We start from the raw sequence: 17,858 nt of genomic DNA, 5'->3' as shown, positions 1-17,858 counted from the left end.
TCTTAACCCTCAGAGGTGACAGACTTTAAGCTTAACTCGACACCCCTTTTGAAAACGGAAGTCATATCATATTTGTTTTTCCTGATGAAACAAAGCAAGTACTATATAAGAGAATGACAGAAAAATAACCACTAGCGGCACCTGTCCTGCAGAAAATCTGCTGCATGGGCTAGTGAATATGACATCCTCCCTTTGTCACCATTTGCTTTCTGCAGGGAGGCAGAAGGTATGTTTTGCTGCATTATCCTTTGGCCACTGTTTGCAAATCTTTCCTTGTTGGGACTGGGATGGTCAGAACCGTGTTTATTTGGCCCAGATGAGTCTCTGTGGCTAAGCCAGGTTCTGAGTACTCAAAAGGCATGAAAAAAAAACTCAGAAAATGCAGAAGCAGGATTAGGAACAGCAGGAATCTTGCACAGCTGCCTCAGAGGTTGCTGAAGACACTGACATACTAAGAGTTACAACAGCTGGTTTAACCCTGTAGTGATGTATTTCAGCTTTCAAACAACTTTGAGCTGAGGAAAAAAGACATACTTTGTCCCTTCTGCCCCTTAATCTGTTCACCATGTTTTCATCCTTGTGGCCATAGTGTTAGAAAATGACTTTTGCCTGGTGACAGCCTTAGGGGTTTCTCTTCTCCCTTCTCAGTTGCCACAAGACATTTCAAAGCACTCCTGGGTCTGATATTTGGAAGTATTGAGCAGTAAGAGACCCCACAGAGGTTGGGGTGGGGAGAAATCCCTTCCATTTCCCTCAGACTGAACCTCAGGAGTCAGACGAGATGCCCGCTCAGGTCTGAACCTAGACTGTCTGGAGGTAGTTGTAGCGTGCTCACACCCCTACACTAGATCCTCTGTGAGGGAACAACTGGTTCAGTGGTCAAGACAGGGCTCAGTTTGTCTCCTTTTTCTCACCCCATTGCTGGCTTAAGACTTAAAGCGAAAAATACTGAAGCACCAAGGTGGCTGTTGCTGCCTGTGCCAGGAACATCCTCTGCAGGGCTGGATCTGTTCGTGGTCAGGGATAGACCACGTGGTCCCTGAAAGTCCTTCAGCTCCGGTGAGAGACCACGTGATTAGAGGTGCCATAAACCATCATGTGCTTGGCCCCTTTCCAGGGATACCTCTCCCCACTGCTCTGATCTCCCCTCTCTACAGGTGTCCCAGGAAAGAGGAACGAGATGTATTATGAATGCTGTAAAGAACCATATCCAGTCACCATGCGCCGACGCACACTCTACTATGGCTTGAACCTGCTGATTCCATGCGTTCTGATATCTGCCTTGGCATTGCTTGTTTTCCTCTTGCCAGCTGATTCAGGAGAGAAGATTTCTTTAGGTAAGTGCTAAAAAATTCATTTCCTTTCTAAGTCTTCTCCATAAAATGGGAAATAAATGGTGCTTGATAAAAAAGATTTCCCTGGAGGAGCAACTGAAGCACTTGTTTGGTTGGAGAAACCAGGGTAACAGCTTTCTGTAAGACATTCACACATACTGTGCTACGTACTTCTACTGACATCATCCTTTTGATTTTATCCTGGGATGAGGCAAAACTTTTCACTGGCACAGGCAGCAACGATAATACTCTCTCCCCTGTCGCTCTTTTCCTTAGTGCATCTCAATGCATTTCACAGCTGATTAGCTCCATTTTTCAGCTAGGATGTACTAAGTTACAGAGGGGTGGAGTGGCTCTCTGAAGGGTCATGAGCAGCAGTGACTGGGCATTGGATTCTCATCTTCCATGTCCTCAAGTCCCCAAACCACCAAGCTATGAGTTCCCCATAAATGCAAAGAAGTGACAGTCAAAGAAGAGTTAAATGTGATTTACTATTATATGTGCTTCCAAGAGTAGAAGACAGGGGAAAGCAGGAAACACACAAAACTGGCCCAGGTGAGATCTTAATTTTTATATTGTGCACAAAACTGGTCAGGGCAAAGACATTCAGAAAGGAACAAGCGCACTGAGGGTCCGTAGAGCAGTTGGAAAACTGAGTGGCCTGGCTTCCGTGAAGCAAAACAAGAACTAAGGGGAATAGGACTGCTGTCTATAAAGAAGACGGGAAGTCAAGAAAAAGAATTATTTGAGCTAAAAGGCGATGCTGACACAAAAAATAGGGCATAATGTTCGTGCAGGCTGTGAAACAGAAGGTGATTTCTCAGCACCAGAACGGCAAGTTTTTGCAACAGCCTTTCCAGAGGAAACAAATAAACAAAGAGCTACGTTTAAATCAGGTTGCAGCTGTATGGAGGACATTTTACAATGTCCAAAGATTACTTGTGACTGTGAAGTCTCTGGAAGCTCTTAAAAACTGGCTGGGCTTTGCTTGAGCCCAGTTTTGCAAGAACAGCACAGTTTACAAGTTCTGCAAGCTTCATTTCATTCAGCAGCAAAGACTTCTCCATCACTTTAAGAGGAACAAGGTTTTGGGAGTAATTGAGACAAGGGGAAAGAGAGCGGCTAAAGATGCATCCAAAGATACTCTCACTTGGCAGAAGCTCTCATTTGTCTTGACAAGCACAAAGTCATGCATTTGGCTTAGCTGTAGATCAGGACAAGGTTATATTTATCAGCACAGACATCGTAAGAGGAGCTGCAGAGATCACGTTCCTCATCCTTCCTCTCTATTTTCATTCCCTGCAGGTATCACTGTCCTGCTGTCCCTGACTGTATTCATGCTGCTCGTGGCTGAGATCATGCCTGCAACTTCTGACTCAGTCCCACTGATAGGTAGGTTGCTTTTGTCGCTCTGTGCACACCCTATGATACTTCCTAAGAGCTGTGCAAAGCCGGTTTGAGGACTGAATCTTTTTTTTAATAGAGTTTTGCATTTCAGCAGTGTCAGGAGTAAATCTTTGTCTGGGCCTTCACTGTTTGGGCATATGAAGAGAGCCTACATGAGGGTTGCAAAGGGGCTTTGAAAACATCGGATAAGCTGGTAACTGCAAGGTGCAGAGGACATAGGACTAACACAAAACCTGGAGGTTTAGGTGGGCAAAGCTGAAGACCCAGCACCTTCAGGGCACAGGCACGGAGTGAATACTGGAATAATACTCAGCCCTGGCTCTGGATTCATTGCGCCTGGCTGTAAAGTTGCTTCGGCAGCTTTTTGAATGAAGCGGGTCCCACACAGAGCTTTTGAAAATCTCAGTGTTGCTGGCTGGAAAAAATTCTTTCCTTGCCCACATGACCTGCCTTCCCTCCTTTTATGCATCTCTCCCTGCCAGTTCTCCTCCTCCTCTCTTCTGTCTACCCCAAGAGCAATTCAAGAGATTGCAGTCGAAATCCAAATACATCACTGGTGTGGTGGTGATTTCTAACATTTGATGAAAGCTATTGACCAGATTATCTTCTCTCTTCTCACCACTAGTGTATTAAATATGCCTTCTTGGCAGCCTGTATTATTGCAAGTTTTTTCATGATTCAGAAATAATTGGAGCATATCAAATGTATTAGAAATGCACCTATCAAAGTTGTCATGTAGGTCAAAGACAGTTTGTTCCTTTCATCTACTTCCACTGTAACTACCCTGGAAGACAATACAAGAAATCCAAGCTTATGCCATATAAGCCTTTTTATTATAGCCTAAGAGGTAGTCATGGAAACATCTAAAAGACCTTACCTGGACTCAGAATGGTGGATTATTACTTTTATTTTTACTGTGGTGGTATCAGAAGGCTCCAGGTGAAGGCCCATAATACCAAGTGCTGAACACACACATGCCCACACAGTAAAGGACTGTCTTTGCCCCAGAAAGCTTGCAGATTGAGCAGATAAAGCAGACATGGATGGGAAGGGTAGAGAAGGAGCTGGAAGAAATATCATTCTTCCCTTTTTCTAGACAAGGAATGAAGCTGTGAAGGATTAAATGATTTTCCCAAAGTCATACAGGAAAGACAGAGTGCTCTAATCATGTGCTTCATTAGTTTGTTCTTTCTGGAGGGTCAGATAATGAGGCAGATGAGGGATTCACTCTTGTTCCACAAGATAAACTGAGGCATTAGGAGAGACTGATTGCTTGTTATGGGGCTGTCATACCAATAAGCTGGCCCACAAAGATGCTGGCTGGGTATTATGAACATTGCCAGGCACAGTGAAAATGCAGGTCTTGCTTTCATGTTGTTTTTGAGGTTCAGTGTGATACAAACTGCAGAAAGGGAAGGTCACTTCTGTGTGCAATACATACACAGCTCTGCAAGTCCACAGCAGCATGACAGGAGCGAGGAGAGATCTCAGGCTGCGGTCCCATCGGCGATGCACGTCAACGACTCCAGCCTCTGCCACATGAAATTCCTGAAACTGCTGTCTGAGAAGGATAGGGAGAAGTGAAAGGACCAAGGCAGGTCGGACTGCCAGCAGCTGCAGGTGACTCCCCACCTCTTCTGGCCTGAGGATGCCCAAACCCTTCAGAGTTGGGACAGCTAAACAGGGGAGAAGGGGAAGGCCGGGCGGCAAGATGTGATCAGTAAAGGCACAGGCCTGTACGCTGCCTTCGTGTTGCTTGCAAGTGGGGCTGAGTGCAGAGCCTGAATTAGCATTGGCATATTCTTTAAGGAGAAGCCACAGAGAAGCATGTCATGTTGGCGGGAGCAAAGCCAAGGATGACTGTCTCTTTCATCAGGACTAAGGGGGCCTGCGCTTGAACTGGGGAAAGCATCATTCCCTGGCCTCATAGCAGGGTAAGGAAAGTAAACCTGTTCTGGTTTGAAGAGTAAGCAAGAATGAACACCATAGGAAAAACTAGGACCTGAAAAATTATATTATCTCCTGAGCTAATGCCAATATTTTTGTTCAGATCATGACTAAGATACACACAGAGGACAGTAGAAATAAAAAATATATATATTCAACAATATATCTAGGTGCCGATGGAGGGTGTGCTTCATCATTGTGTAACTAAGGCCTAGCATGAGGCATACCATAAAAAGAGCAAAATGACATTTAGTCGCACAACCTCATTATCTAACTTCAGGGAGTTAGATAGACCTAACAGTCGGGAAGGATGGTGACTCACAGGGCTATGCAGCATGCCCCTGAGCAAGAGTTTCTGAAAGCCTCCAAATAAATTGGGCACCTTACTGAAAGTCAGCATGACTCTTTTCCCAAGTAAGATGGGCTTCCAAAAAGCTAACAAGGCCCCTGCCATACATGTATCTAGGACTCTACAGGGGCAGCTACAGTTTCAGAGAAACTTGGTGTGCGGGGAGGAGAGACAAGGCATCTGACAGATCTTTACATAATTTTGCTTCACATAATATGTAACAAAAGCCAGCTGGAATTACTAAACGGATACACTTGCCTATGTCCAGTGCAGTAGCTTTACTTAGAACAATTCCTCCTAATATAGATCCCTACTAGAGACGATAAAAAGATTTGGACCAAAAAAAGCTATAAAGAGTTATGTATTATTACAGATTTTCATGCTGGAATAACAAGTTTCAGCAAATTACTACCTAATCTATTGCAGATGTGTGGACATCAAATATCAGCAGGGTGGTGGGGAGGTCTATTGGGTCAAGTCCCCTTCTCCAGGTGACTGTTGGCTGCTCAAGTATTAGGACCTCTCACACCTTTTCATCATTTTTGGATCACAAAGCCAAGAATATGATAAGGGACTCTCTTCTCACCACTAGTGTATTAAATATGCCTTCTTGGCAGCCTGTATTATTGCAAGTTTTTTCATGATTCAGAAATAATTGGAGCATATCAAATGTATTAGAAATGCACCTATCAAAGTTGTCATGTAGGTCAAAGACAGTTTGTTCCTTTCATCTGTTCATTAAACAAATTTCACACTGTAAAACACTGTAAAAGAAAAATTATAATACATGGATGGTCTATTAGACCCTGGAGACTGACTTGAGCTATCCAGAAAAGGGATGTCTAAAGCAAACCCCTGGCTACTCTCACCTGACGCTCTCCTGTTACAGCCCAAAAGCACACTGAGCCTTGACTGGGGTCCACTGTGCAACCAGGCAGTCTGGGCTGGTGTGCTCTGAAACTTGGCAATCCCCCTTTAATGGGAGCTCCTGCTTCACAGGATCACAAGATAACTCATGTTGGAAGGGATCAGGGGAGGTGTCTAGCCCAAACCCTGCTCAGGGCAGGGTCAGCCATGGGGTCAGACCAGGTTGCTCAGGGTTATTTCCAGTCAAGACATTGTCCCCTTTCATTTTATTATAGAAGACAATCAAGTTGGTCAGGTCTGATTTATCCTTGATAATTCCTGGCTGACTGTTCCCAGTTACCCATCTTCTGCCTTAAGTGCCCAGAAATGTTCTCCAGGGACTCGCTCCCTGATTTTCCCAGGGATCGAAGGGAGGCTGACCTGCTTCTGGGTCCCCAGATTGTTCCTTTGGCTTTTCCCAAAGGTGGGTGCAACAACTGCCTTTCTCCAGTTCTCAGGGATCTTCCCCAGTCTCTGTGGCCTTGCAAGGATACCAGCCAGCCCTCTCAGCACCCGTGGTGCAGCCTGTCTGGTCCCACGGACTTGTAGGGGTTGTATGGGTTGAGACCTGACAAGTAATCCCTGACTTGATCCTAATCCACCGCTGGTAGTTCTCTTTCTCCTTGAACTCTGTCTGTAAGCACAGAGACCTGGGAGACCTTGACAGTGAAGAATGAGACGAAGAAAGCACTGAGCACCTTAGCCTTATTTCTGTCTGCTCTCACTAAATCATCCACCCCATTCACCAGTGGGCCCATGTTTTCCTTTTTGAGCTTTTTGATGTTATTGTAGCAGTAGAAGCTCTTCTTGTTGCCCTTGATGTCCCTCGGCAATCTCAGCTGCTGAGCTTTAACTTTCCTAACACCAGTCCTGCACGCCCAGACAATGTTCCTAAATTCCTCCTTTGCAGTCTATCCCTACTTTCACCCCCATCCCCCATATGCTGCCTTTTCGCATTGGAGCTCTGCCATGAGTTCCCTGTTTAGCCATGCTGGTCTCCTGATGTGTCTGCTTGTTTCTATGAGTAGTGAGAAAGATCTTTCTTGCACCTGGAGACTGTTGTCCTTAAAGCCCTGGCAGCTTTCCTGAGCTGCTTTAGCCTTCAGAGCTGCCTCCTATGGGATCCCACTTAGCAAATCCCTGAAAAAAGTGAAATCTTCTCACCTGAAGTCCAGGGTATTTACTTTGCTGCTTTTCTCCCTCAATCCTATCAGGATCTTGAACTCTATTATTTCACTGTCACTACAGCCCAGGCTGCCACCAGTTATCATGTCCCCAGCCAGTTCGTCCTTGGTAGTATTAGCAGATCCAGCTGTGCACTAGTTCTGGTTGACCCATCTTGTTCCTCCATCCAGAAGCTACTCCTGGCACTCTCCAGAAATCCTCTTGACAGCTTGCATTCCACTCAGCTGCTCTCTCAGCAGATGACAGGGAAGTCCAGGTCCCCTGTGAGAACCAGGGTCTGCAACGCAGAGGTATCCCTGCGTTGCCTAAAAAGGACCCCATCCACTTGCCCACAGTGATCAGGTGGTCTGTAACAGGCTCCCACCACAGTGCCACCCTCACTGGCCTCTCATCTGACCCCAACCCACAAGCTCTCCACCAGCTGTCACCTGTCCCATAGATACTTACCTGTAGGAGCTGCTCCTGCATGTAGAGGGCAATGCACATCGTCTTCCCTGAAGGGCTTGTACCTCTCCATCAGAGGACTCCAGCAGTGTGAGCGTCTGGTGATCTCCACGTCTCAGTTATCCCAGTTATGCTGAATTTTTGTGACTGTACACAGGACTCCAGTTGCTCCTGCCTGTTTCCCAGGCTGTGCGAATTTGTGCACACACTCTGGAGGTGGGCCCCCTCCGCTCTATGCTACCATTGCTGAGGCCTTTCTTGTTCAGCCCTCCGTGCACCATTTTCCTTCCACCCCTCTCCACTATTCCCCCACTTAGATGTGGGTTGTCATCTCTGTCCCAGAGCGTGCTTAGTTTAAATCCCTACTCCTAACTCCTAGCTCTACTCCAGACACCAGCCCAGACAAACAGGGCAAGACCGCTTGCCCATTTGGCTGCTGGATCTAAATAGCCCTTGTTCAGCAAGTACTCACTGTTGGGCTGTATGGTATAGACAGACCTTGAGCTCTGAAAGCCTTTTCCCTACTCCAATGGGGAAGCGCAGAATAATCTTCCCACAATGATATTGCAGGCGATCCCAGAAGGGGTATAGCAGGTAATAATTGCAGTTCTTCAGCATGATCCAATTCCAGCCGAAAATCCCTAGGGAGGAAGTGGTGGACCCTTGGACAGCTTGTTCAGTTCTTGGAGAATCACCATGATTAGCACCAGGTTACAGGAATAAATGAATCTTCTAAAGCATGCGGTTTAAAAAGGATGCAAGCAATTCGATCCTGAAATAGAAAGACCAACTGCTGGACTGCAGGAGAAGTCACTGTTGCTCGTCTTCATGTCTGTGGGAGCAGAGATGCTCTGACCCATACACTCTGAAAAATCTGCTTTGTATTGTTAGGATTTGGGTTTTTTAAAATTAAACGTGCATCCACAGCCACCTGGACCCATATGAATAGTCCCACCTTTTGCCAGTCCAACAACACTGGTCCCTAACATGCTGTATATCTTACTTTTCTCTGCCTTTTGGCCTCAGTTTTAACTATTTAACCATGAGAACGTGAGAAATTCTCAGAGCTGCTGCTTGCAGTCACTCTGTTAAGGGGGCACAGGAAAGCTGCTCTGATATAACATGAGGAAAAGAACCGGCTTCTCATGTCTGATCTGTTTGCAAAGAAATGAGGAAATGGTATCTTGATTCTTCTTAACTGAGGCTAGTCTCTCTTGACCTCGACTAATATTTACAATAAATGAGGCACTTTCCAGCCTAAGTAAGCACAGGGAAGCAGGTGGGGCAGGATGCCTGCTTTTTCCTGTTGTAACCTGTCTGCAAAACACCTCCTTCCTTTCCTTGGCACATCCTTTGCACTCTCTCTGTTCATAAAGCTGCCCGGAGTGGACTTTCTCTTCCCCCACCACGTGCAACTTCTCACATGATGGACTCCGGTTTTCTAAGCAGCCCAATAGATGCTGTGTTAATACACAATAACAACAAGCAGACTTTTTTCATCTGTAAAGAGCAAGTGGCAAAGCTTGGCCTAGAAATCAGAGGCAGGTTGCTCAATGCCTTTTAACACTGGGACTCTTCTGCTTCAACACACTGCAGGGTGATGTGTACTGAAGCTTTTTCCTCCCCAGTGAGCCAGGCCCTTTCTGTGCCAAGAAATGTTCCAGCTAGGAGTCTGGGTGACTGCATTTGTCCCCCTGCTCCTGTTCTCCAGAAATTTCCCCCTGTTTGGGGGAACAAGATATTTCCAGAGCCCACTTTTCAGCAGCATTGCAAATGTGCCACACAAGGCATTGAGATCTTTCAAAAATTAAAGGGCTGCTCTTCTGCAAACTCATCTGTGATGCTGAAGAAAGGAAAAGTCCAGGAACCAGAGCAAGGATGCCTCTGCTTATGTTTAAAAAATTAAACACCCATAGCAACAGAAACCAGCTCAGTCATTTGGATCGAGAGTATTTACGTCCCATGGCATTCACAAACACAACGGTTCGGCCAGAATTCAACACAAGTTGACTATACGAGCAAGGCTTGCTTCACTGCTGGGCCCTGGAGGTCCCTCCTGGCACTGAAAGCTCTGGACTGTGGCTCCTGAACAGACTTTCAGACCATGATTACATGGCAGCAACTGTGTCCTAAACTTACGCACCCCGGGAACGGCTTCATCCTGCCTCACCGGCAGCGTGTCTGGCTGCACTCATGATTTGACCTACTTTTAATTTCTCTCTTTAAAAAAGTTTTTATAAAGAGCCTGTGTAGCTAGACAGCTGGAGATCATCTCATGAGGAAAAAACACAGAGAAATGCACAGAACTCCAGACGTGTTACACACCTGAAATTACTGGGCTGGCTGCACTATCACTGGGTGAAATCCTAAAGCCTGTGTCATACAGCTCAGGTGTATGGTAACAACTGCCCTTTACGTTTCTATAAGCCTATTAACTTACAGACAGATTTGTCTCTCACTTGAAAAGCCAGCAATTCCATGGAGATAGCCTGCTCCTAATACATAGTACACTTGTGCACCAACTGAGGGCATTATATGAGGAGGGAGATCCATGTGGATGTGTAACAATCCCAGTTCAGTGACCAAACTGAAATTACACAATAACATAATGAAATAGAGTTTCTGTAGAAGTTCTGGATCTGTCCATTCAAACTAGAGGGTCATGTAGTTCATCTGAGAACTACATCTGAGACATCCAGTCATAAACTGCAAGGGCTTTTTTATTTTGATAAAGACAGCATGAAACATATAAACAGTACTGGATAATCAAGTCCATTTTGGCTAATGGTTTTGTGACCATCTCTGAAGAAAGGATCAATCCATTCCTTAGGCAATAGGCATACGCCTGAATTCTCTTTTCTAAAGAGCATCGCGCCTCCCTATTTGCAGACTCCATATCCCTGACCTCTTTCATTAAACTCTATCATTCATTTGAAAGCAACCTTGCAATTAAGGGTAGCAAATCATGCATTAAGAAGTAACTAGGAAGGAAGCTTCCCCAGATCAAGACAGATTCCTAACTGTAACTCTGCCCCTTCACAATTATCCTTTAAGTAGAGCCTCCTTAAGATTATACAGCTGGTGGGCATGCTTACGCACTTCCAACAGTACCTGATAAAGCAATCACCAGGATCTCATTAATCTTGCATTGCTATAGGCATGTTTTCAAGAATCAATGTCTCAGGATGGGCTGCTGGGTTGGACTCACGGACTAAATACCTTAAAAAATTCAGCTCCTAATGTAATGTTTAGTTACCTAGCAAAAATCAACCCGTTTTTCAGAAAGACAGATCAATCCACAGCCCGTTGTAGTCAGGTATGGCCAAAAGCAATGGCCCTGGAAAATTCAAGGCAATGCAGTTATGGGCATAGCTGGCGCTGCTTCCCCACCCTCATATTCCGCTGCCTGCGATATCATCTCGGGGGCAAAAACACTTTGGGCCACACGGCATGGCATGGAAAAGGTTCAGAGGGCTCCGCTCTTCCTTCCTGCTCTGTGATCCTGGTTGCTTCCAGCCTCAGATGATTCAGCCTATTTCAGATGTTTTATTCTTAAAGAAACACCACCAAATCCCTGCCTGGCCCTAGTCAGGGCAGGTTTGCCTCTCCTCCCAGCGCAGCGTGACACGGGCTCTGGGATCCCCGTCCACCCTCCTGCATCCACCTTGACTGCATCTCCACTTTAGCAGTCCCATGACTGCAAGAAAAGGGCGATAGAGTGCAGAAGTGACCCTAAAATGTTTACTTAGCGAACCTCGCCTGGCTGTTTCTTCCTCTCGTCTTGATCCAAAGCTCACTGCAGACCACGAGTCCTTCAGATCAGGCCCCAGGTGGCAGAGAAAGTACAGCCACACAGCGAAACAGCCAGGAGCACCCGCAGCAGGCAGATTCCAGCTTGCGGCCAAGGCTACAGCAAGCTGAGAGCTGGCTGCTCTCCCTCCGCCCCAGCCGGTGCTCACAGGAAGTATTGCTTTCAAAGTACTTTGTCAGATCAGATAAGGCATGCTTCTGCCCATAAGCCAAATCCTAAATTGAAATGTTCAGACCTCTCAAACCAGTCAGATGATTTGTTTCTCCCACAAACACTCTTCTGGCCCGGAACTTCAAGGCGTCCTGCTGAACATGGGAAGTGCTCGACCATTTTGGATTTACCATGCGCTATATCTCAGTGCAGAATGCCTGTGGGGAAGACAAATGATTTTTTTTTTTTCCCTCCCACGTACCCAAGTAAACGCCAAGGCAGTGCAAATCATTATTTCCTGCCAGCTCTCTTCAGAATAGTACCATCACTTTTGGGTCTAGAACCTGTATTTTGCTCTAAAAGGTGTTTTATTGCAGAAAGTGTGGACCACTTGAAAAATGGTATGTTCACAGAGTGTATGAAAAACAAAACTTGGGACTCATAAGTACAAGGAACTGTCACTTCCTCAGTCCATATTAACATCCACATGATGCTTGGTGCCTTGGCTGGACATATCAAATGCCATGCAATAAAATTGAGTTATCGTCGCCTCTAGGTAATATAAACTGCATTTCCCTCTGTCCCCTTCTTTCACTGTGCTCACCTGCTTGCCTGTTCTTAATGCACAATAAGTACTTGCTACTCAGCAAGCAGCAATATATTTAGCCTAACATATTTACAGCCTTGTCTCCTTCTTGCTCTTCTTTACCATGCTTATTTTATTTCAGTAAAGAAGAAGGGTGTAAGCTGTGAATAAATATGTTTGCACCAGATGCTCGGGGTGATTTCTTGCAGTTCAGTCATACAGCAAACAAGGCTGCAAATTGCTGAGACAAGGAAGCAGCACAGTGCTTTAACAGCTCCAAGAATTACAGATTGTTCTAAGTTAAGAGCAGAAGCCATTAGTGGTTCTGACTAGATGGAGAAAACGAGATTAATCTCCTATGACATTTTCTGTCATGTGCCTGTATCTCTTCAGCTGCTGCCACTCTAGCATCTGCCCTTTCATTTTTCTTTGTCTCTTTTTGATTTTGCTGAGTGCTTTCCCCCCCGCCCTTCGATGCTCCTGCCTGGCAGCTTGCTGACTCCAGGCCTCTGCTCAGCTTCTTCCATGCAATGGAAATTCTCAGTCTCAGCAGCTCTTTGCAGTTTTGGGCTCCGTGGTCAATGGTGCTGTTCCCAAAGTCTCAAGCTTTGCAACTTTCTTTATGAAAAAAATACAGCTGTTCTTCTTCTCAAATACCTTGTTCTACTCCTCAAAAGCGTGTGGGAGAAGAGCTTGAAAACACTGACCCTATGCCCTCTACAAGTATCATAACCAAAAGGTAAACACAGAGTCTAATCCTTAGATTTCTCACTCTCTGAAGACATTTTCTGTTTATGAGGCATCAGCTCACAGTTCAGGAACATGACGATGCTCTTTGCTCTCTAACATCAGTGAGAGGTAATGGATGACACATGGTGGCCCAGCTAGAGCAGATCTCATCAGTAATGGACATAATTTTCCTGCCCACATCCTTTTCCTTGTTTCTTTGCTTTCTGTGTACAAGGGTAAATCAGCTAGGAAGGGAATCCCTCCTTCACCTTTCGGTGCCCTGGTCTCTGAGAAACTCTGCACAAATGGTGGGCCATCAGCTGTTGTGTACTGGGACCCTGTCTGCCTGGCACTGGCCCCAGTCTCTGCCATAGGAGGAGAGAAACAGGACGGCTGGAAGCCCCTGGGATGGTCTCTGAGGTCTCCTGAGTCCTCCACAGGCTGCAACTTATGAACTGGAAGCATTTCCAGAGGTGCAGTGGTGCACAGCTCATTTGGTGCATGTTTTGAGACATTTCTCCCATTTCCTGAGAGTTCAGTGGAGGCATTCAACACCAAATGGTTGACATGACCTGACTAGTAGCAGCTGTAAACCACTCCAGCATTTCAGGTGCAGTTACTGACGCTTTCTGCGGAGAAGGAACACAGACTCCAGTGGGATGCATCCAGTTCAACCGCTGTGAATACCTGAGTATGACATTCCCCTTCCTCCTCCTCCATTTCATAATAAAACCAGGACTGTAACTTGCTGCAGTGGGGAAGCTCTGTCTTTCCATGATTAACTGGGTTAATAAATCTGGATAATACACTGATTTTCCTGTCAGTATTCAGTAATAATTTTAACAAAGCAACGCATCACTCTGGGATCTTCTTGCCTTTCTTAGGGTTTCTGTTTTATTTTCTTTGTTCTATTAATTAGTCTTAAAGTTAAAGTTAATCCAGTTCCACTCCAAAACATTTCTAAAATAATCTTAAGGTGCTTCCCTGATGCTGGGTGCTGTCACAGAATGTCCTAAAATGGTGCTGGAAACTCCTGAAGTTTTGGATTGCAAGTCAAGGCCATCCTTTTGATACAGGTTTTACTCTTTAATGTCAGAGGATGTCTGCAAGAACAAATAGCTATTGTCATCGCTGATCATTTAAAAAGACTTACTGGGTCTCTGTGGCTGTGTCAGATCAGTATTTGTTGTGATTACAGCACCTGGTCATCTTCTAATGGTGCTGAGACTGAGCCTGACAGCTCCCGATGTTAAAGCAGCTGTCCAGGTAGCGTGTTACATCATGCCCCCTCTGGCAAAGAGAGGGAAGAAAATCAACAATGAAAGAGCAGACACCTCATGCCTGAAAGAGATCAGCTCCTGTGCACAAGCAGCAGCTGTTTCATTGACACATGACTGCTGAAGAAAGCAGCATGCAGCTTTGAAGTCACATGAAGAACAGCTAATAGCGACCAGTGCAGACCTCCGCATCCCTGGGGAGCATCGCTATGCAAGGCAGGAGCATACGGGGGCTCCAAACGCTGGTGTCCCAGTCCCTTTTCCTGCCTTGTGGCAGCTGTCCAGGACAGAAGAAGAAAATGGGAGCAGTTCTCTTCCAGAGCATGGTAATCGCATCCCAGCTCTGCCTCAGAGCAACTCACAGCCAGCACCCAGGCCCACGCTCTTCCCAGTGCACTCTGGACTGGGCTGGCTGCTCCTTCACTGGGGGCTGACACTGCCTGTGGCTGGGACATTTATTAAAGCCTCCACGCAGACCCATTTAGCCTAGAAAAGATCTTGGTAACCAGGAGCTCCAGGGTAAGATAAGACAATAACATGCTCAGTGACAGATATTGAGTATTCTCCTCGAGGTGTTTAAATGAAATGGGCTGAGCTTCTTTGTAAAATCAGGTTCACATTTGCCCGCTGCTGACAGATACACTTGGAAGGGAGAGACTTTGTGGGAGTCTCAAAGCCCTAATTGCACCTGTGCTGTGGGCTTTAGGATGGACTCTGAAATACTGGGGCAGGGGGGAGGGAAGAGGACAATCCTGTGGCTGGATTGCAGCTGTTGAAGCTCAGTTCTTACTCTGTTGCTTGTTCCCTGTACCACATCTGACGATCAGCATCTCTGTTCCTGTGGCTGTGCTTGGCAATATCAAGAGAAGCCCAGGAGCGGAGTTGGTTGATCATGTGGGGCCAAAGTAGGGTGAGTGGAGATGGCAGTGCCATGGCTCCAAGGAAAGTGGTACCTACGTGCCTTGCAAGTTGGTCCTCTCAGCAGCTCTGCTCACAGGGTTGCTGGAGGAGGATAAGAGAGCAGTGGTCATGGCAGAGGGGGTGGTGGAGGTGACAAGGGACCGCGGCCCTTGAAGCTTTCGTCAAATGATGGGTTTGATCTGGCTGGGGTGAGGGCTAAAGACTGCCAGGGACAGAGATGCCAGGCCAGCAGACTGGAGGAGGATTAAGCCACGCTCTTGGGGAGGTGTGTGAGAGACAGCACGAGAGTCTTTCCCACCAGAGCTCTCATGAGAGCTGCAGGAGGAGAATATTCTTCTGCTGCAGGGAAAGAGGAGATGTAGGAATAAGCCATGGAAGGGAAGACCAGGAAATATTTGAGGGGGTAAAGCTACTGTTTCAGAGTCAGCATCAGTTTGCCTCACTCCTGAACCTGCTCGGGACTGGAGGTTTTCCGTGCCTTACAGGTGAACTGTCACTGATCCCAGGCCTGGCTCGGTCTCAGCCACCCCTGCCCGTGGCTCTGCCCTGACGCAGGATCCGTAATGCGAGCACAGAGCCGTGTTTTGGAACCAAGAGACCCATGGGCAGAAGCTCTAGTAATTACTTTATCAACAGCGGCTCTCAGGTCCACCCTATCTTGCCACAGGAGAGTGGGCAGCAGTCTTCATCATATCTCCTCCTAGCTGGACTACCTGCCAGTTTTCATTTCACAGATACACTTGTGACTTTTTATCGCCTGAAACTGATAACACAGCTGAAGCACCATGCCCTCTGTTCTCCATCCTTACTCTCCGACTTAAAACTTAACAGTACCTTGGCCAGAAGGACCCAAATAGAAATGCAAGTGATGCACACCCAGCCATTTCTTCCTTGCCCACCATCAGGCAAGAACAGATAGCATTTTTCTTTATGGCACCACAGGTCCCCTACAGTTGCCAGTCTCGGCTTGAGAGAACTGTTTTCCCTGTTTACTCCAGACCTCCATAGCAATTTCCTGCCCTCTGTTCTTGGGATTACAGCACAAGAAACTAAGAATGTGAATTCCTCAGCTAATCCTTGGCTGGGATTTTCAAGAGTCAAGTAATACCAAGTTCCTTTCAAATTCAACTGAGAGGTTAATTTTCCAAGGGTCTATGAAAAATCCTAACCAAAGCCATTTTTAATTGATCACTTCAGGCCTGGAAGTCTTATTGGTGGCATCTAAATGCATAGAATTTGCTGCAGGGTTTAGTGACTTATGGCACTAATTATTCTAGTGGTGTCAACATGCCTGTATTCCTATTATATGACTCATTTTGGAGTCAGATCAGCCACCTTCTCTGAAACCTGAGTTCATGGTTTGTTCTGTTTTTGCACCACCGTTGGCTTTATTCTTTCATGAGTAAGTGTAACAGAGATCTTTCAATTCACCTTGCCCTCAGGAGTATTCTTCTAGTCCAGCTGCATAATTCATTTGGCCGTGGAAAGCTATGCCTGCCTCTTGAAGCAATTCTAGCGTTGGTTTCAGGAAGGCATCAGAACCTCATTATTATGAATATGCTCTTTGCCGCTAAGGCAACGAAAAGAGGTGTTAGGAAACTGAGCCTGGCACAGAACTTGCCTTGGAGTCCTTATTAAAATCCTTGACTTTTCCTGCAAGCTTCGGCAGGGAGGGGTGGGCATAGGAAGAGGTTATAAGCTCTGGCAGTGTCACGCGTTGCCCCACGTTGCTCCCTGTTATCTGACTGTCACACTCCCTAGTATTTTGCCATAGCAAACGTCACTAGCTCTGTGGGCATTTCTTTTTCACACTCCAGTGCCTCAACCTAACTCCCGGCATGAGGAGGCTGTGCTGGGCCTTAGACTGGTTTCAGGTCCCTGCTCTGGCTTCAAGGATCTCGATTTCTGTCCTGTGTGGCAGGCTTAGATTTAGCAGTAAGGCGGAAGCACAGCTAGGAGCCAGAGGAGGTGGGCTTGAGGGCTGAGGAGGGTGCTGAAGAAGATGCCTAACCCCTGTGGGCAGTGATGGGGAGAACAGGCAAGAAATGGTGCCGTGGTCACACTTTGCTGAGGGGTCCAGTGACCCAATGAACAAAGCATGTGCCTTTGGCACTGCTGCCGGTACCACCAGGAGGCTCCCAGGACCGGGGCCTCGTGACCAGCATCCTCATCAGCTCCACAGGCACCATGCCGTCCCTGCAGCGGGAATAAAAGCAAAGCAAATACGCCTTTCACTGGTTCTAGCCCTCCCCTAGGTGGAGGCGAAAGGGCTGAGCAGATGTACTGAAAACCGCAAAGGCCTCAAGCAGTGTATAGTGTGGATGGCCAGAGGAGAGGATGTTTGGATGTGACACAGGACTGCTCTCAGGGCCTGGCTGAGGAATGTTATTTGCCTTTTCTTTTTTTCCTCTCCTAACCAAATCCTCCTTTCAATTGCAGCTCAATATTTCGCAAGCATCATGGTCATCGTTGGTCTGTCTGTGGTGGTAACGGTGCTGGTTTTACAGTTTCACCATCATGACCCTCAAGCAGGAAAGATGCCCAAATGGGTAAGCAGCTTTGGCGGTAAATATTCAACAACCTGCTAAAAAAAAAATTACAATTTATAGTGAACTAATGAGGGGCAGAAGTTGTTCTCAATTAATCCCAAGTGCCAGCTACAGACAGTATGTGTGACACTGCTGTGTTTGCTGCCAGCGTAAAAGAACGAATATACTAAATTTGGGTTTCCATTAAAACCAGCATATATTATTTGGGTTTTCTCTTTAAACTTAAACCAGGAGACAGCTTACTCTGCACCCACTTTGCCAGT

General features: G+C 46.4%; 1 protein-coding gene across 1 annotated transcript in view; it reads left to right on the top strand.

Annotated features, from left to right (window-relative positions):
* Positions 1-17,634, top strand: part of LOC136995362 (neuronal acetylcholine receptor subunit alpha-7-like) — a 64,843-nt gene extending 47,209 nt beyond the window's left edge. Inside the window, exons 9-11 of the mRNA XM_067315985.1 lie at positions 1,158-1,337; positions 2,640-2,726; positions 17,486-17,634. Coding sequence (XP_067172086.1) covers positions 1,158-1,337; positions 2,640-2,726; positions 17,486-17,634 — 416 coding nt within the window. The remainder of the gene's footprint in view (positions 1-1,157; positions 1,338-2,639; positions 2,727-17,485) is intronic.
* Positions 17,635-17,858: the final 224 nt, after the last annotated feature.

The sequence above is a fragment of the Apteryx mantelli genome, chromosome Z (genome assembly GCF_036417845.1).
Source record: "Apteryx mantelli isolate bAptMan1 chromosome Z, bAptMan1.hap1, whole genome shotgun sequence".
Taxonomy (NCBI): domain Eukaryota; kingdom Metazoa; phylum Chordata; class Aves; order Apterygiformes; family Apterygidae; genus Apteryx; species Apteryx mantelli.
This window is presented reverse-complemented; position numbering and strand designations above follow the sequence as displayed.